We start from the raw sequence: 19,132 nt of genomic DNA on the forward strand, positions 1-19,132 counted from the left end.
TTCTTGCTGGAAAAAAAAAGCTCTTCTCCCTTTTCACTAGGGAAAGGTAAATATTTGTAATAAAATCCAGGTTCTGTGTTCAACTAACAAACTGTGCACTGTGTCTGTGCAGCTTATACTAGGGGAATACTCTGGCTCTGGTAGAACCAGCACTTCATAAACCAGCTGTGATGCAGCAAATTCCTAGCAACTGTTCTCTTTGCTGAAGGCCCTAGCTTACTGTACTGCTGAAAGATAACAATAGGGACCGACTGCCTCAGGTCCTTGGTAACCAAGGAACAACTATTCATTTTTTATAATATATGGGACTAGGATCCCAAGAGGAAGGGTGTTTCCTTTCAGTTTATACGCACTGGGCCAGTGCCAGTTGGCATCCAAGCTGACTTTGTAGTGTAATGTTCATAACAAAAGATCTTCTAAGTCAGTTTTCTAATACACAATTAAGTTTTTCCTTTCTAAATAATTAACCAACTGGAAACAAAAAGCAAGCTGCTGGTTAGCATATCTTGTTGATGTTGATTGTGCAAAGCCAAATTCCTTGTTTCCTTTGGCCATGAAGGAATGGAGCTCAAAAAAAAAAAAAATCACTGTAGTCAGAAAGGTCAGAAGTGACCTTTGATTGGAAAATTCTGTAAAAGTTGTGTAGGGTAGCAGAGCATGTGTATTTTTACCATAAAAATAAATGTCACACGTTCTCAATTCCATTTGCATTTCTGACCTTATGGCATTAAAAGCAAAAAAACAATATTTCACTTTATAATGCTTCTTGAGACGTAGGGTTTTTGGTTTGTTCCCAGACCAGTAGGCATAGATCTTGCTCCTCTATTGTGCTTAGTGTGTATAAGGTAGTGGTGATTTTACTTTGTTGTTACAAATCTGTTTTACTTACCCACCAGCAACATCCTGCTTTGGTTATAAGATCAGTACTCTGTAAGATTAATTATACGTTGACAAGTAAGGAACAGCAAAGATGGAGGCTATTTTGAAGCAGATGTTGATAACAAGAGTATTCTTGCTGGTCTTTTGTATATGATATGAGCTGTTTGGTCAGACATATTTCAGACAAAAGGCTGGAGCTGTGACTTACAAGAACATCATCACACTGATGCTGCAGGTTGGGTTTGGTGGGCTTGATCATTACTTGTATGGATTAGAGTGAAAAGGTAAAGAGAAGGCTAATTTTGTTAGCAGTCAATTTGCTAGTATTGCCAGTTTTATTAAGTGCTTACATGTTTTGGATCAAATGTAAAAGGAAGTCTGTAATCTCTGTTAAAATTCTGATGTCATTTCTGAAAGAGTATAGGCAGCAGACCCCCTTTTTTTTTTTTTTTTTTTTTTTTTTCCTACTGACTGAATACTTGCTTGGTAATAACTTTTTGTCTGCGATGCTTGCAGTTTTGTTCTCAGATTTTCTTCCTGGCTAATTCTCAGTTCACTTTTTCAAATAAATTATGCGGTGTGACATAAAATAGATGTCAGTGTAAATGAAGGAAAGCTGAAGACACCATTTTTTTTTTTCCTTTTGCTAAGTATATGAAGTAAAGAACTAACATGGCTGAGCTTTGAACAGGGTTGATGTAATTCTCATTCACCATTAATTGATGTTATTATTGGTGAAGTCACAGAATCGCAGAGTCATAGGGGCTGGAAGGGACCTCTGAAGATCATCTAGTCTAACTCCCCTGCTAAAGCAGTTCCCAGTTTACACAGGAAAGTGTCCAGGTGGGTTTTGAGTATCTCCAGGATAGGAGGTGCCTTTTGGGTACATTGTTCCAGTGCTCTGTAACACTGAAAGAAGTTCTTTCTCATGTTCGTATGGAACTTCTGTGTTGTAGTTTGTACCGTTGCCCCTTGTTCTGTCTCTGGGCACTGCTGTAACGAGCCTGGCCCCATCCATTTGACCCCTGCCCTTTAGATATTTATATGCACTGAAGGCCCAGAAGCGGAGGGAAGGCTGGAATGAGCTGCTGCTTACCAAAGGTACTGCTAGCACACTTGGGCCACTCATGACATCCAGCAGCAGTGGTGGGCTACCATTTGGCTTCACCATTACTCACTCCCAAAAGAACCACGTGTTGTACCATATCTTGACAAAAGACTGCAGTCCCGCTGCCCACCACCACACTCACTCTTTGCTCCCCATCCTGAGGCTTGCTTAAGGTGGCTGTGTGTGCACGACCTGCCTGCCTCCCTTCCTTCCCAGCTGCTCAGCCCCTCCTCATGCTGCCCAGGAGGCAGAAAGCATTTGGTCCAGTTCTCTTGTGAAGTGCTGAATTGCTATTGGTTCATCTTGCTTGGAGATTTATTTTTAGTGGGCAGGAAAAATAGTCATAGAGGGCTTGTTACACATTTCTGTTCTGAATCCTTCATGGTAGCCAGATGCTGGAGAAAAGGTAACGAGAGAAGGGAAATAAATGATAGGAAGAAAAAGCTAACAATATATACTTCTTTGTATTGTCTTTCTCACATTTTTTGTGAAGAAGTAAGTAAAGATGCTAAAAAAGTGAAACAAGTAATTATAGCATTGGTTTTGGCATGCTCTTTAGAGGTTCAGAGAGGGGAACACTTTGATAATAAGTTGAGTGTGATAGAAAATTTCATGAGTAGAATTTCTAAAATGGCAAAGTACATGCTTTGTCAATGTGTCCTTTTTTTGCACTTAGATAATGAGTACCTAATTGGTGGAATTACAGTCTTTGTTTCCTACTTAATAAGAGGAATTATTTTTGAGGATTTGATAAATCTTTCTGGAGGTTTTTACTACTTAGTTCCTCATCAAGGGAATTCGGCATTTGCTATATTCTTATCAGTAGGAAATAACTGATAAAAATGAGGTGAAATATTCCGAGAGACATTCCGGATAGGAGGGATAAGCATTGTTGAGCTTTGGATATTTGAAAACAGTCTTGAAAAAAGGCTTCAAATTCTGTAGTAATTCTAGGCTTTTGTAGTAAGCAGAGGAAGCTGTGATGAGGGAAAGAATGGATGGTTAGTTGTGTATGGTCAGCAGCAAGGAATTTCTCTTTCCATCAACCTTGAGATGGTTCCACACACAGTGGACTAACCATATTTACTTGACAAATGCCATCAAATCCTTTTAGTATCTTAGCACAGTAAAGCAGAGTGAAAATGTTTAGGAAGGCAGTGGATTTAATGCCCTGGTAGTTAGCAGAGTAGGAGGAAACCCATGACCCTAGGACTCCTGATGGCTGAAGTTGCGGCAGCATCTGCTTGAGCCCCTAGTTAAACAATTCTCCTGTTAAATGTATCTGAGAGGCAATGCCAGCATGCTTATCAGTTAAGCTGTGAATTGCTCTGTGTTTTATATCCCCCGTGTTCTCCTGGCTAACCGTCGAATATGGGAATGGATCATTTTTGAACAATTAAGCATGTTTTCCATACCCGACTACAACTGGCATTTGATAGGAAATGAGGCTGAAAAGTGATGATTATGAGAGACATCCATCTCAGTTCTGTTAAATTATAAGGAACATTAGCACCAGGTGAAACAGAATAGCATCCCCTACTGATTAGCCAGAGGATGTTTGGGACATTAACCTTTATAAAATTATTGTGACCTTTCTTAGAGGGAGAATAACTAGATTAACTGGGAAAGGGACATGCAGGGGGAGGAACTGAAATTTCTGGTACGTGTTGTTGTTTAACTGTTATGTCCCTTTGCAGATGAAATTCTAGCACTGAAAAATGGTATCTTGAGTACGTTTACAGGAGAAAAGCATTCAACAAGTGTCTGTAAAGGATCCTCTCTTTCTCTTCCCCCTTCTGCTAAGCCTCAGAAGAAGAAGGAGGAAAGCCTTTCCAGTGTCCAATCTGTGGTTTGGTTATCAAGAGGAAGAGTTACTGGAAACGGCACATGGTGATTCATACAGGTTTGAAAAGTCATCAGTGTCCACTCTGTCCATTTCGCTGTGCGCGTAAGGACAATCTCAAATCACACATGAAGGTAAGGGAACTGTTTACTGACTATCAAAACATTTGACTTGTCAATCAAAAAATGTTTGTGCAATGAGCATACTTCAGTGGCATTTGCAAGAATTAAAGTTCACTATTAATGCTATAAATTAAATAAAGACACCATAAATAGATAAATAAATAAATTGTTTTCCTTTGCTTGCCTTTCCATTTTATGTTGTGTGGAAACGCCTTGTCTACGTCCACTTGATGCGGCAGAAGTTGTCTCTTGTAGATTTAGTTATGGACCTGGAACCACCAGAAGCAGGGATATTAGCTGAGATGTGACATCATGCGAACACAGTGGTTCTGCTTTCAGGATGCATGCTTGTATCTTCTGCCATTGCAATACACCAAGTGAGTGTAGAAACTTGGCCTACAGCTCTGCAGTTTTAGTTTTATTCTTGCCATGATTTTTAACTGCAGATACTCCAGAAATGAAGCATCCAAAATGATGAAAAAGAGGTTATATTGTAATGTTTTGTTTTGAAGTGTTTCTACTAAACTTAAGATATGTTTTTAATTCAGCCTACACTTTAGGCTCCTAAAGAACCTTAACTAACATTTGTGTTGATATAGAGAAATACAGAAACGTAAAAGAAATTTAGAAGAACAAGTCTATTTAGCAGAAATACTGTATGGTTGCAAAGTACAAAGTACCTGATCTTTGCGTACGGTAGGGCATGTGTGGTGAAGTAAAAATGGTACCTGGCCCATTAATCCATGGATAAAGAAGCTGAAGGGTAAAAAGTTTACTCTGTTAATACTGTTGAGCTATTATAATATCAGTGAAATGTTTTATTACAGTTTGTATTTTGTTTGTTTTGGACAACAGGTCTCTCAGTGTAAGGCGGGGGGGGTAGGAATGTCAGTTCAGCTTTTATGTGCTGCTATTGCAAAATCTTGAGTTGGCTGGACGGGAGTCTCGCCTTGCTTAAATCTGAGTAACTGTTAAGTATTAGATCAGACGATTCCACTGATCGCAATAGCAGATCATGCTGCATTTCAGGTCCTTGCTAGGTCTGAAATCATCCTCCCAAAGTCTGTAAGCTCACTTCTTCTCCTAGTGTAAATCAGTGCACAATTCCCAGGCATCCTTAGTGTATTATGCTGAACCTAATCAGTTCCAAGTAGGTTAGGTATTTGCAACTCTTTTTTTTTTTTTTTAGGACTTGGTACTCAGTGTTGACTAGAGGGCTCAGATAGCCATCCTAAGTAGAAGACATGAAAGAATGAGAACTAAGTATAATAAGAGAAGTTTTTTGTTTTTGGTTGTTGACAGTCTGCACAGACGCATGCATCACCTGAAAATTTGCTCCTCTTTGGCAGAGGCCTGTTATTGTCCTGTGTTTTGTGAAAGATGTCTCTTATTCCATGTAGAAATTCTTAATCTCTGCATTTTGTACCTTTTTGGAATTATTATTTACAGGGTAAGGGCCTATCGCTTACTTTTTCATGTGGTGATTTCCGTAGGTCATAGATCTGATTTCTTCCAGTATTCTGAACTTTTTCACTGTCTGTGTGTGCTATCAGGACTCTCTGAACCCTTGCAGTCTTCTCTCTGTAAAAACAATGTAACAGTAGTATTTATTATTTGTTAGTATGGTGATTATCGATTAATTTGAGCTCATTGTGAGTCTCTTTTAGATTTATTGTGTGGGTAAGATTCTAAGTCTCCTCAGTCAATGCAGTCTAGTCATGCAGGTCGTGATGGACTCAGAGATCTTTGCTAGTAAAACTGCTTTATTTAAGATGAAGCCAATTGCTTTATAAAACTAATTGGCCAGTATTTGGTCTTTTATTCTTGTTATAGTCTTATGAATAGATGCATCAAATAATGAGTACAGATTATTTGCAAGATAATATTCTAGCTTAATTTCCAGGGGTTTCGTGCACTTATTCATTCACATAGTCCATTCATAAAAACATCAACTATCAAGTCAGAATTTGTGTAAAGTTGAAAAATTTGCATAATAGTAGATGAATGAAATATAGACATGTTAGTCATTTGTTCGACAGCAGAGTCGGGTATATTTTGAGTTCCCTTTGATAAAAAGTATAAATTGATACCAAGGTAAAAATAAAAATAAAAAATCAGATTTCTCTTCTGATTATAAAAACGTGCTGCTTTTAAATCTGTATCTAAATAAACATGAGGTTTTAGAACACACACATACACACACACACATATATATTTGAGCTAACAGTGTTCAAAATTGAGTGAATACACATCAGAAATAGTACAGCCCAGCTGGGGTTTAGGATGTAGTATTCTGGCAACTTCAGTTGGATATTTTGGTTCTTTTCATTGTCCCCAAATCCTCTGGGAGCTACCTCGTCTTATCTCCTTCCTGGCAGGAACCCCATGAAGTCAGAGCTGCCTCTAGCTCTCTGCTCCCTCTTTCTCCCCATGAATCAACAGCAGCTGCAGGTGAGACTGCAAAATTACGGTGCTAGGATGGTGTTTGTCATTATAAGTCGATTTTTTACTCTACTATGTTATCACAAGCTCAGTGTTGGTTTTTTGTTTTTTGTTTTTTTGTTAATGCTGCTCTTTAATTTTAAGTTTTATGTTCCATTGGTCAGGATGACAGACAAAACCTGTTGAGATATTTTGTCCAGCTCCAGTCTTTCAAATCTGATAATACTGTCTTTATTTCCTCCCAGGCAGTGTAGTACCTCCTCTTTTTTCTGTGTTCTTGTAGGCATTCTCCATTGAATCTGAAAGTTTAATTTCCCTTAATGGTTTGTGTGTGTGTTCATATGGGACTCCCATATTCTGTGTATGTTTAGGTTAATGAATAATGTCTATATAATATAAATAATCTGTTATTTTCCGGCAGTTATAACACACCAAACTCGTTGGCCAAGAATGTAACATTGCCAACATTTTTGATATCTTGTCTCCTGCTGAAGAAAATCTTAATAGAGAGAGAATTGGGTAGATTCCAGCCCTGACCATGCTCAGACCTACATGTGCTAACCACCATGTTGATGAAAGCTTTCTTGCAGGCACTTTGCCTGGCCAGGTCGCAACTGAAGGCAAGGAAGTAAAATGCAAGAAGGGAAACGGAAGGAATGTGTCCATGCAATGAACAAGACAGACTGAGTGAATTGCCTTTTAAGGCATGTAGTTTTATCTATAATTGTTATATGGCATTTAAATTCCACAGTGATAGGCACCTTAGAAAAATCCTAAAATAGACACAGTACAGAATTTTATTAGTCTATTTTGGAGACAAATTATAGTGCTTGCATAACCACAAGTTTTGGCCCTTTTTCCTAGCAGTCTGAGAGTAGCATCTCAGGACTTGATTCTGGTATCATAGTGTGGTTTCCTGGGGCCCAAAGAGTACTGAAAGTAAAGACAGAAAAAATGAATGGGCATCTGAGAGAGGTGTCCTATCCTGGCAGGCAGCAAAGGTTGTCTTTGAGTCTTCCTCTCCATTTATCTGAATGCATACTCAATTTGACTATGCTATTTTCTTTTTGAGTGAAAAAAATTAACTTACATGCTAGTTCTGAAGCTGCAGAAGAAAACAGAAAGGGGTGGTGTAATTTAGCAAGCAAATTCAGGCCTTTCTATTTCTACTGGTGCAATAATACAAGCATCAGTCAGATTTTGGCCAATTGGTATCTTTGGATCGTATACATATCTTCCTCAGCAATTGGTGGAAGGTTAGCCTGTGAGATCATGCAGATACGTTCCAAGAAAGCAACAGGATATTAGCCTGAGTACTTGGAAAGGGGAACAAGGAAGAGAAGCATATGGCCAAAAATAATACCTATAAATGTTCCTTGTGCTGCTATATAGACATAATGCAGAAATGAGTGAGCCAGCTCTTCTAGCAGTGGAAAAGAAGTTTGGTGTTGTGAACATGTGCTTGAAGCATGATGTTTTGATAGAAAATGAAGAAATGGAAGATTGAACTTAGCAGAAAAGGCAAGTGCAATGGCAAGTAGATCGTGAGCTGCTTGAAAACAGTATCTTCCTGCTTCTGTTTCTTGTGAAGGACTATGCAGTGTGATGTAAGATTAATACTTCTGTCATATTCAGAGGATTATAATCAGCGTACTGATTAGGGGGGCTATTGATTACACAATAGTGTGAATGAGGGAAGACTCTGAAGAACGTAAACAGGTCCTTACTACCCTTCCCCTTGCCCCTTAGTGATTTGTTTTTTTCTTTTTCTTTCTTAGCAAAGTTCAGAAGACTGGATGATCATTCATAATCCATTTTGGTGAAAGTCAGAACAGGTTACTTTAAAGCATCTTCACTGTATTGAGAAGGAGATTGGCTGTATTTTATGTGAGAGTTTTCTGTTTAGATTTGTTTAAGCTAGCCTTAAAGATCCACGGGAGGCTCCTCTGATTCCATTACCTCACCTCAGCTGAGGGGAGGTAATACAAACTTACACAGCTTTCCAGCAACAGAAGTCTGTGCCCCAAGACACTGATATGTACCACAACATACTTAAAATACTTGCCTTTTAATCTTGGCATTTTTTGCAAGAGTAAGACATGAAATGCATTGCTGTCTTAAAATCTTAAAGATAAAATAATTTTATACATGTTATATATATATATTCTTTATATATTTTCAATATGTAGTCCAGTCTTGCAGAAGGGCTTTTTTTCCTTCATTTTTTTTTTAGCAAAGCAAGGAAAAGGTTTCAAAAAGAAAGTACATTATAGTGTATGTATCCTGAGGTGAAGGATCGTACCAAAACTGGTGTCTTATAAATTAACTTTTGAAATGCAATGTTTTGAAAATGAAGGAGCTTATTAGAAATGAAATGGTAGAGCGCATCTGGAAGATGCAAAATACAGACCTTTCAAGTGTACCTGAATGCGGTCTTAGTAGAATACATTTTGCTACAGGTTTTGAAAAAGAGTGAACCAACCAAGAACAAACAAATGAAAAACAGGTGGGGAGACAAGTATGGTAAATGGACAGGTTGTAGTTGTTGTTGGCTATAGTGGTTGTTTAAACAGATATCTCTCATGAAAGTGTTAGTTTGCATCAAACAAAGTAAGTGAGAAAAAGAAAAGCTATAATAGGTAAAGAAAAAATTGCTAACTGGATCCCTGAAAGTAAGTCAGAGTAGCCAGAAGCAAACATTCACTCTCACTTACTTGACATCCTAATTTTGCTTAGGGATTAGTGTTCTTAGAAAAGTATCTCCTCTTATTCCAAGTGTGAAAAAAAGACAAACCAAGAAAACAAACAAACAGAAAGCAATAAAACCTCATGTTTCACAAAAAAAAAGATGAATGCCAAATCTTGCCTTCCTATGCTTCGAAAGTAGAAGGGAGAATTTGTTTCCAAGTATAAGGAAGGGGGCAAGAGAAGATCTACCTGATGGGTGCTATAAAATGGCAGGATTAGCCTATGTCACTGTTTGCCTCACCCTACTACCTGCTTTTCAGGTAGGTGGCATCACATCACTTTAACCGATTGGTAAATTGGCCAGGATGTTGCTTATAAGGGTGAAGCAAACTTTCAAAATTTAACAAACTGCTTGATACCAGAAATATTAGTATGTCGAGGAAAAAAATGTAGCAGAACATACAATGATATGAATAATGTGATATGATAGGGACACGTGGCTTCTGTAAAAGAAAATGATGTGTTCTTCCACTGAGATGTTTTGAGCATGTCAAGAAAATCATGGACTTGAGAATCAGCTGAAATTTGTTTGGCCTTTACAGAAGCCTATGGCAAAGCTTCTCATTGAGAAGCTGCCAAATAAATTAAGCAATGTGATGCATTGTGGCAAATTAGGAATTTACCAAGAGATGGTAAAACAAAGGGTAGGAAGAAACTAGCAATGTTAATCATGACAAAAGGTTATCAGAGGGGTGGTTCCATTACTAAGAGTGGAATTGTGTGTATTTTGACAAATGTAATCTGCACAAAATGATGGCTGTGGGGTAAGAGAATTGTAAATGATACAATCTTATGGACAATGAATCAAGATTAGAAAACTTGAAAGGGAATAAAAAGAACTTGCTGGCAGACAAATGCAAAGGCAAATGAAGTTATTGTTGACAAATACAAGGTAGTGTGCCTTGGAAACAGCAGTCTTAAACTAATCACACACCTAACTGTCTTTAATATAGCAAACTGTAACTACTCAGGGAAAATATCTGGATATCACTGCAGCCAGTTCAATGAAAACCTTTTCTTGGCATATGCAGCAGTGGTTAAAAAGTATGTTAGATATTCAAATATGCATAGAGTAAAACTGAAATAGCACTGAAAATATTACGCTATTATAAACGTATGGTGTGCTGCCGCTTTTGATCTCACTTCTGATGCATATTGTGTATCAAAAAGATATATTAGTAATAGAAGGTGTTTTAAAAGATGACAGTGAAAATGATTAGTGGGATGGCAAGAACTTTCTTCTCCCTTTGAAAAAGAAACTGAAAAGAATGGGACTAGCAGGTCTAAAAAGAGAGTGAGATCAAAATAATGCATGTGGTAGAGAAGAGAAATATAGCTGACTCTTTTTTATCATTCTTAAAATGTGAGACTGGGGAGGCAGCAAGAGAAATTAAAGAAACAAACAACAAATTTTCTTTAACTAACTTGTACCCAAATTCCCAAACCATGTCTAAAGTTTGTAAGAAATGTGTAGGCCTGTTGAAGCTTACATCAATCACAAACAAAAGCTGTAGAAATGCGAAATATTGTTTGAGACCAGGAAGACAGTAAGGTTAAAATAAAGATATACTTTGCACAGTCAAGGAGAATATCCACAGTTAAATGAGGCAAACTCAGAAGGTAGAAACTGGGACTCAGGAGAAAAATTTTCAGCTGCGCTCATCTCCTTTTGCTTGTGGTTCTTGCTGTCATCATGGGACAGGAGCTTGCTCAGGATGCAGTGATTATCCATGTTAGGGGTTATCCATCTCCCATTGCAGTAGCCCTGCCACTACCAGCGGTAGCCTGGTTGAGTCTGAAGAGGACATCTGGTGGCTTGGGTAGCATTAGCACAGTATAAGAGCCGTTTGCTGGAGGGAGAAGGCAGCTTGTTGGGCTGTGTGACCTTGGTCTCTCCTGTGATTGTCTTTATGTGGAGCTCTACAGGGTTTCTTGTTTATTCTGCAACAAGTAGTTGCTGCCTCGACTCTTCTCATAGCATAGGAGAGCCCCCCTCTGGACCCACTCCAACAGCTCAAAAATCTTTGATTTTGAATTCTGTCGTTCCTTGGCTACAAGCTATAAAATACTTTATTATAGGAGAAATTCTGCAGTTGTCTTTGGACAGGAGAGAAATCCAATTCTGATGTATCAGTCTCCCCATTCTCATTGATTCTCATAAGATATTGCAGGGTGTCATGCCGTGTGCCTGGGCAGAGAAGGTGGCTTCCACACAGACTTTTCCACCAACTGCAGTGGTGACAGCCCTATGAAGTTCTGATACAGGGCCTCCAGAAGAAGTGGTTAAATATGTAGGCAGGGAAATGCTGATTGGTGGGGATCCTGGAGACAAGCTCTGGCATACAAGATCTCAGTGGGTGTAAGAGAGAAAGTTGCCATGGTGAGAGTGCTTGCTACCATTAGTACCATCTTGGTGCTCTTCATGAAAGAAATTGCTTAAATACTGCTGTGCTTACAGACCGTCCAGTTTCCAGTAGTGTGGATGGTCAATCTGACTGGCGTTTCCATTGTAACCTATTAATGTTTTGAAATTATTGTGCTGCTGCTGTTCTGCAAGATTATTGTTTTAAAAGCTAATGCTAACCTAAGACTGTTCTAATTTTTTTGTTGGTTTTGTCAGGTGCAGTTATAAGATTCCCAAATTACTTTGTCTGTAAATGTCATGCTTATACAATACTGAGAATGTCCTTCTATAAAGTGTCAGACCGAAAGAAATTCTCTCTAGTTGTTTGTTTTGCACCTTATCTCCAGAGCCCTTGAGGAACCACTGAATGCAAATTGACACAGCACTAGTGAAATATGTTTTCACTGAGTGCCAAGAAGACTAAAAGAAGGAGGTCTCGCAGCTTCACATTTTTGGGGACCTGTGTTCAAGTCCACTGTGTGTAGAGCTGGGAATGGTAGATGTCATCTTGTGACTGAATTCCTCTTACTATATAAAGAATGAATCTGGCCAAATCTTTTACTGTGGGAAACTTCTTCCAGTCAGAATTTCAACAAAGTTTTATTTGGAAAATGCTGCAGCTACCCTCACAGCCTGCACCAGGACTCTCAAGATGTTGGTCTCAGCACTGTGGGAAACCAGAAAGTGCTGAAAGCCTTAACTAGAGCTAGGCCTTCCAGGCTCCCTCATGGAAAGCTGAGTTTTGACTGGAGCTGGAGCTCTCAGAGCTTTTAGACTCCTAGACTTTCGCAGCAAACTTTGGTTCTCTGGCATGTCTGCCTCTTAGCCAAGCCCAGAGAATATAGAATAGAGTGCCACCCAGCTGGATAGGGAATGATGTCTGATTTGCTAAGGGTTCTTTGAACCCCCTGTGTTTCAGGTGAAATATTTTGCATTCAACAAATGGCCACTTTCCAACAAAAATTCTGTCTTATTGAAATGTTTCCAGTCATCTCAAGTCACAAGTGAAAGTGAATGTGTGGAGCTCAGTCTGGTGCCAATTGGTCCTGATAACATGTCAGCAGTTGGTAAGGGATGAGTGTGTGTATTTGCCAGTCTTCCTGAAGGGAGTAGCCTTGAGTGCTGATGTGAAGATTTAAAATTTATTTGTGAAGCTATGGAGAAAAAAACTTTTCCATGCACTGGCCACTTTATGCCAAGCTCAATTATTCTTTTCCTCTCATGAGTACTGTGCTAACCAAAATTGTGTACTGTATAATTGTTTATACATAGTTTGTATTAATGAGTGTATCTGTTTAAATATGAAGGATGCTCCAAAAGTAATGCCTGCTGTTTATTTCCTTGGAAACTATAACATTAGAGCACAATAACACTACTTGATACAGCAAATTCTCAGCTTCAAAAGACTATTTTTAACATAGTCACTACCATTAGCTGTGCATTTTCGCAAGCAACAAACAAGAGCTTGCATGCAAAAATCTGCACCAGCAAAGGTGACCCACTGTCAGCATTGCCACCACTGAAACACTCCACTCACCACCTCACTGTGCTCACATCCACTCCATAAACATTCAGCAAGCATCACTGAATGTCAGTGGGTGCCATTTTTTTCTGCATGGAGGAATTCAGTGACACACCTTTGTGTCATATGCACTTCTACACCAGATGCCATTTTGTCAGGCTGCCCTTCTGATGCCTTTTGTCACACAATAAAAATGTGGTGGAGTATTGTCAGGAAAGTTCAATCTCTATTGCTATACCACCAATATCTGCTTCTGATGTCATGGGCCAATGTAATTAATAGGTGGCATTACTTTTGGAGCAGCCCTCGTAGATAATACATAAACCATTGCAGATGGATGGATGGAGTTCTCTTTACAAGGTATCAAAATCAGGCCTGAGGATTCTGGGCGTTGTGTAGTCACATTGGAGCATGCAGACTCCATGAGGCAGAGTCAAAATACAAAGGACAGTGGGATTAACTGATTTAATGGATTTATAGAGTTATTTGACAGACACCATCACTCCTATTTGTATTTTATCATAACGGAGCAGTTTATTTTCTAGTGGAATTGATTTCAAGTGGTTCAGTGGTGCCTTAGTATTGCCAGGTGTTAGGTTTTTTTTTACCCTAATGATAGATAAATTGGTGGTGGATGTTGCTCTGCAGAATGATGGTTTGCTGGGTTCCTCTGAACAATTTTTATTTATAAGTTACACAGAATAATCATGCTTAGCATGATTAGCGAACATGTAATAAATAGGCTCTTCTGGAGTTTCTTTGTTTAGTTTTGTTTATAGTCAAGGAAGTTGCTAGTTATATTTTGAAAGTTTTTTACATATTGACAGGTCTTCGGGATCTGTTTCACCCAAAGCAGACTTCCATCATTTCCATGATACAAAAACAGATGTTTCTTACATGTGAGAGAGTCTGACTGTTCTTAGTATCTGACCTCTTTCCAAGTGCTCAGAATGCAGAGTTTCACTCATTAGCTAAATTTTCTTGTTTTAAAACAGTGAGGAGTATGGAGCTGAGATTTCTATAATGCTAGTAAACTACTCTGCTTAACACATGCTTTTATCTTTCACCTCTTGAACCAGGTTCATCAGCACCAAGACAGGGGTGAGACCTTTCAATGCCAGCTATGCCCTTTTACCTCCTCCCGCCACTTCAGCCTGAAACTCCATATGCGTTGCCATCAGCATTTCCTCAGGACAGAATCCAAAGTGAAGGAGGAAATACCAGAAACTGAGGTGAAGGGGTCACCACAGCTAAATAGTGACTCCTGCCCGGGACCACAGAGGGAAGGAGTTGGACCTGACCTTATGGGATCAGCATCTGTGTCTAAAACATCTGATGTGGCTGGGCAGGCTAGTGGAGGTATTCCACCTTTACTAGTGAAAGAAGAGCCCAAAGATGACAATGGCATCTCAGCTGCACCTTTTGCTCTTAGTACTGTTGACAGAACCCCCAACAACACAAAGCTGAAAGACTCTGACTTTGTGGCCAGTACAGCATCAGCACTATTCAGCCAAGACATCTCTGTCAAGATGGCATCAGATTTTCTTATGAAGCTGTCAGGTAATTGAGCAGCAAGCAGCAGCAGCAGCTGCTCCTTCTGGGGGCTAAGAAACCCTTTGCCTTGGGTTTGCTAAGTCATTGAATTTCAGGGAGCAAAGCATTGCAACTCCTTAACTTACAATTTCTTGTTTCTTTGGATAAAAAGAGAAGTGCATGATGGAGGGAAGAGGGGAAGAAGTGGGAGAAGACAAAAAGAGAGGGATTTGCTGTTTATTGAAACCTGGAACTGGGAATGAAAACTTGTTTTCCAGGCTTTGATATTCACTGACGGTTGTCTCAGCAAATCTCATTTGGTGTGTTTTTCAGGTATGCTACCTACTTGTAGTTCTGGTTTAAAATCACCGAGGGTCACAAGCACCCAGCACATTAGAAAATTCAGCTCTTAACTTTTTCTCTGCCTTTACCCATCTGTTAAATAGGAACAATAAATGAGTGGTGACCTTTCTTTCAGGGAGCATAAAATAACTATCTAGTCACTGCTTGTGAAGTAGGAATGTTACTGCGTTTCTTGATCATTAACATTAAAAAAAGGTAGTCCTAGAGATTCGTGAACAGTTTTGAATTTTTTTCAAAATTCAAATTGAAATCCATATCAAATGCAAAATGTTTTTTTTTATTTGGTTGGTTTTTTTTCCCGCTGTCAGATTATTGCTGTGAGAATGATATTTGTACGTGAGAGTCTGAAGAGGAGAATCTGTTTAGGGAAAATCTATTATACCTCATGTGCTTTCTTATTGATTTGACTGAATTCAGAATTGTGGACATGCTGTTGTTGGAGTGTTGTTGGAGGTGTTCTACGTACTGAATGTTGTTGGTTTGCTTTGTTGTTTTTTGTTTTTAATTGGCCTTTAATTTTTAAGGGAAAGAAATCAGGAAAATGTCTGAAAACTGAAGAAACTTCTGTTTCACAGGGAGATGTCAGTCCAGGTTGCAAGTTCTAGACTTTGGAGATAGAAGATACCCTTTACAGTAGAGAATAAGTTGTCACCTTTTTCCTTTAAATAGAATGTAAGTGGTATTCTAGTGAAGAAAAAAAAAAAAAAAAAAAAGGCAGGTAAACTGGGAAATTAACTGTCCTCATTGCCCTGTCAAGGTGAAACGGCAGCATTTTGTTGTGGTAGAAAGGGTTGCTGTCCTCATCTGCCCAGATCTCTGAGATAATAATGCTGTGGGGAATAGAATAGAGTGGAGAAACAGCAGAAATGAAGCTTGAGGCTTCATGGAGCCAGCCACAGAAAGGAAAAAGAAAAGACTGAAGACGAGCAGGAAGTAAAGTGGGTTAGCACAAATCCAGTTTCTTATGTGGGTTGAAAGAAGCCACATAAATATTTCCTTAAAAAACAAAAAAAAAAAAAAGAAAGAAAAAAGCGTTGCTGTATTATAATAAACAAAAAAATGAGCAAGGATGAGTCTGGTTTTGTTGGTTGAGTTTCAAATTTGGACCCTGTAAAATCCATTTCTGGTGTTTGACGGTTGTCCCAAACGATCTCCTTCTGGTGCTTATTAAACTTGTATTGCTTTACACTGAGTGACTCCACATCATCTGTGCTGAACTGTGGATAGCAGTGCTGATGAAGGCTACATGTAGCAAGAGTGAGAGAAGAAAGCTGGAGAGGAGGGGAAAGCTTGAATGCTGAAAAAACATGCAACATTTTGATGTGCTGTTTTTCATGTGGCAGTTGATCGGGAATTGTTTAGTGTTTGGCAGACATTCATGTTTTCAGTGTCTGATCTATTGGCATCAGCAAAAGGATATAAATGTACATTATTCATGCAAAAGACCTGTGCCGCTATTTTATGGTGACTTACTAAAGGTCTTGAAACCTGACTTGTATGCACTGTTACCTAGCAACATGTTATAAAGTCACTGGGGGAGTGAGATGTATCTGTAATTTTGTATGTGTGCATATTTGGTTGAAAATGTTCTGCCAGTCACCAAGTTTACTACACAAGGAGAGCAATGTTAAAAGGAAAAAAATTTCTCCTGAGATTTATATTGTTTTATACATTTAGCTCATGCTTTCCTCCATATAGTGCACATAAATTTAGAGTGAAGTAAAAGTAATTCTCTTTTAGCAAGTTGGCTAAGTAATAGCTGCATTTTTTTTAACTGCTTGCTGTGCTGAACCAAGTGATTTCTTTATTATGACACACTCTTGTTAGGCCCATCAGAACTTCAATTATTGGCCTTACCTTTTCAACGATATAAATCTTTTGACATCACAAATTGTGTATGCCAGTTGTAGCAGCCAACGCAGATTTGTCGAGACCGTATTATGTCAAAACAATCTAATTTTCTTCTCTGACAGGCCTTGTGGCTAAGAAGGAAGCAGTAGAGGGATATCTAGGCTTTTAGAATTTGGCGTTTATTCTTACTGAGTATTGATGGTTTAAATGAACACTTATTTTTCCTTGCCTATGTTTATTGTCCCTCCTTCTTCTTGGTTAGTTTGAGTACGTGCATCTCTAGTTTCATAAGAAACTGTGGGAGCATGTTGGTTTTCTGGGCAGTTTCAGCCCCTTTTTTTCCAAGTCTCTGTCCTTGGATGTGTGCTTGCCTCCCTTCACAGCCAGGAGTTGTGTTTTCCGGTGCTATCTCAGAGCAGAAGTTTAACTGGAATGTCTGAGGTGAAAGATGGTACAAAATTGGTGCTTCTCAACTATTATTAATTTTAAAATTTAATCTTTGTAGGCATGTGTATCATCATGACTCTTAATATTATTTCTAATTGTGCAGTACTTTTCTAGTCTAAGAAGCTGCTATCAGGTGACTGGAATACAGTATGCTGTGAGTAGGTTGCAGTAAGAAGACAAAGGTTGCTGACAGAAGAGATCTGGAGGAAATGGGCAGCTATTCAACAGACAATTGCAAGAATGCTACATCAAGAATGACTAGCAAGCCTTTTAGGAAAATAACAGGAGTTCATAACATCACACTGTTGCTCAAATGTTGATCATTTGACTGGTATGTATAAGGAATAAAATGGCCCCAGAGAAAAGGCTGCTCTTTTCAGTCTTGCTGAAGAGCATGGATGGTTAGAAGGACTTTAGAGGAGAGCAGCAGAATTGACTGGTAGTTAGGAGGATGTGTCCGGAGAGGATGGATGAAAGGGAAGTGAGGTTGTGAAGCCCATCAAGAAAGCTAAGGAGAGTCATTTGTAAGCCTTTACTGCCTTAAAAAGTTTGTTGAAGTGGATAAAGAGGAATGATCTGTTGGCGATTCATGATAACTGGGATAAAAAATAGCAGATTTATATTACTGTAGGTTTTAAGTTGGCATTAGGAAAACCTTTCAAAACTTGAGGTGGTTCAACTTCCAACTGTTCAGAGAGATTGCAGCATCTCCACCACTGGAAGTTTTTAAAAGATGGTTAGATAACTTCTAGTTGGATGTGATTGGTCAGGTATTAGGCAGTAGTGAATTAGACAACGTGAGAAACAGCTACAAGAAATTCAAGCTGAACAAGTAGCGAGCTGCAGAGGGGCAAAGGGAGGAAAAAATGTACAGATGTTCAAAGTTGGATCTGATTTTGAGATGGCCATAAAAGGACTGTGCTCAAAATGGCTTCTGAAAAATTTTCATTTAAAAAAGCTTAGGGGATCTTTAGAATCAGAGAGGTAGAGAAATATCAGAATAAGTGATCTGAGATCTTTTTGCCTTTTTTTTTTCTAAGTTTATGCCATTACGTGTCACAAAAGTTGAAAGATGCATGTTATCTGAAATGAGGCATAACACAAATCACAAATAGTAAAACTAAAATGAGAACAAACATAGAAATCTTTACCAGATTATGTTCTCTAGGTTTTACGTTAAGGTAGGAGATGCTTTTACATTCACCAGCAATTAAAAAGGATTCTCTGGAATTTTATTTAACTTTGAAATGGTTATTGCTTAGAAAGAGAGTTAGCTGAATACTCTTAACATAAAACCTTATACTAGAAGAGTATTTAAGCATGGGCATATCATTATGTTTAAACCTCCCCCCCCTTATTTCAGTGGGATTACCTCTATGCTTTAAGTTGCCCTTTGCTGTTTCAGTGCTTTGCCAGAACGTTTTGTTCCCCCAGTCCACGAATTCTTTGTAACCACGTTCATGTCTTAATTTGCAGAGCATTTGCTTTTCCTGTTTTAAAAGTTTCAGTGATAGACTTTATACAGCACATCTCTTTAAATTCTGATGCCCTTCCACCCACTTCTAAGGCTTGTTTTCTTTTTAAATAAAAAATAGCTTTCACAGTGATCCAAATTACCATGCCCACTGAACTCTAGTGAAGCTATTACGGTGCCTGTGTTATGTGCAGCAGTTTCTTTTCATAACATTCGAAAATAAATGGAACCCATCAAAATGAATGTGATTCTTGCACTATTGATCTCAAAGGAATTCTGTGTGGAAACAGTAATTGTAAGGCATACTTCATTCCCAGCCTCTCTCCCCAACTTCTGTGTTCAGCAAGTGCATTACTGTGGAAAGCACATCTCTTCATCTTCTGACGTTGTGTGTCA

At 38.7% G+C, this 19,132-nt stretch overlaps 1 protein-coding gene across 5 annotated transcripts in view; it reads left to right on the forward strand.

The window, feature by feature from the left end:
* ZNF827 (zinc finger protein 827) overlaps window positions 1-19,132 on the forward strand; it is a 106,714-nt gene that overhangs the window by 29,094 nt on the left and 58,488 nt on the right. For all 5 annotated transcript variants that reach the window (XR_004166236.2, XM_090138576.1, XM_031588837.2 and 2 more), the window contains exons 3-4: window positions 3,792-3,964; window positions 14,148-14,628. Coding sequence is in view for 4 of the 5 variants with exons in the window: in XM_090138576.1 (XP_089994702.1) it covers window positions 3,792-3,964; window positions 14,148-14,628 (654 nt within the window). In the remaining variant the exon portion in view is untranslated. The remainder of the gene's footprint in view (window positions 1-3,791; window positions 3,965-14,147; window positions 14,629-19,132) is intronic.

This window comes from Phasianus colchicus, chromosome 4 (assembly GCF_987193195.1).
Source record: "Phasianus colchicus chromosome 4, bPhaCol1.hap1.1, whole genome shotgun sequence".
NCBI lineage: Eukaryota > Metazoa > Chordata > Aves > Galliformes > Phasianidae > Phasianus > Phasianus colchicus.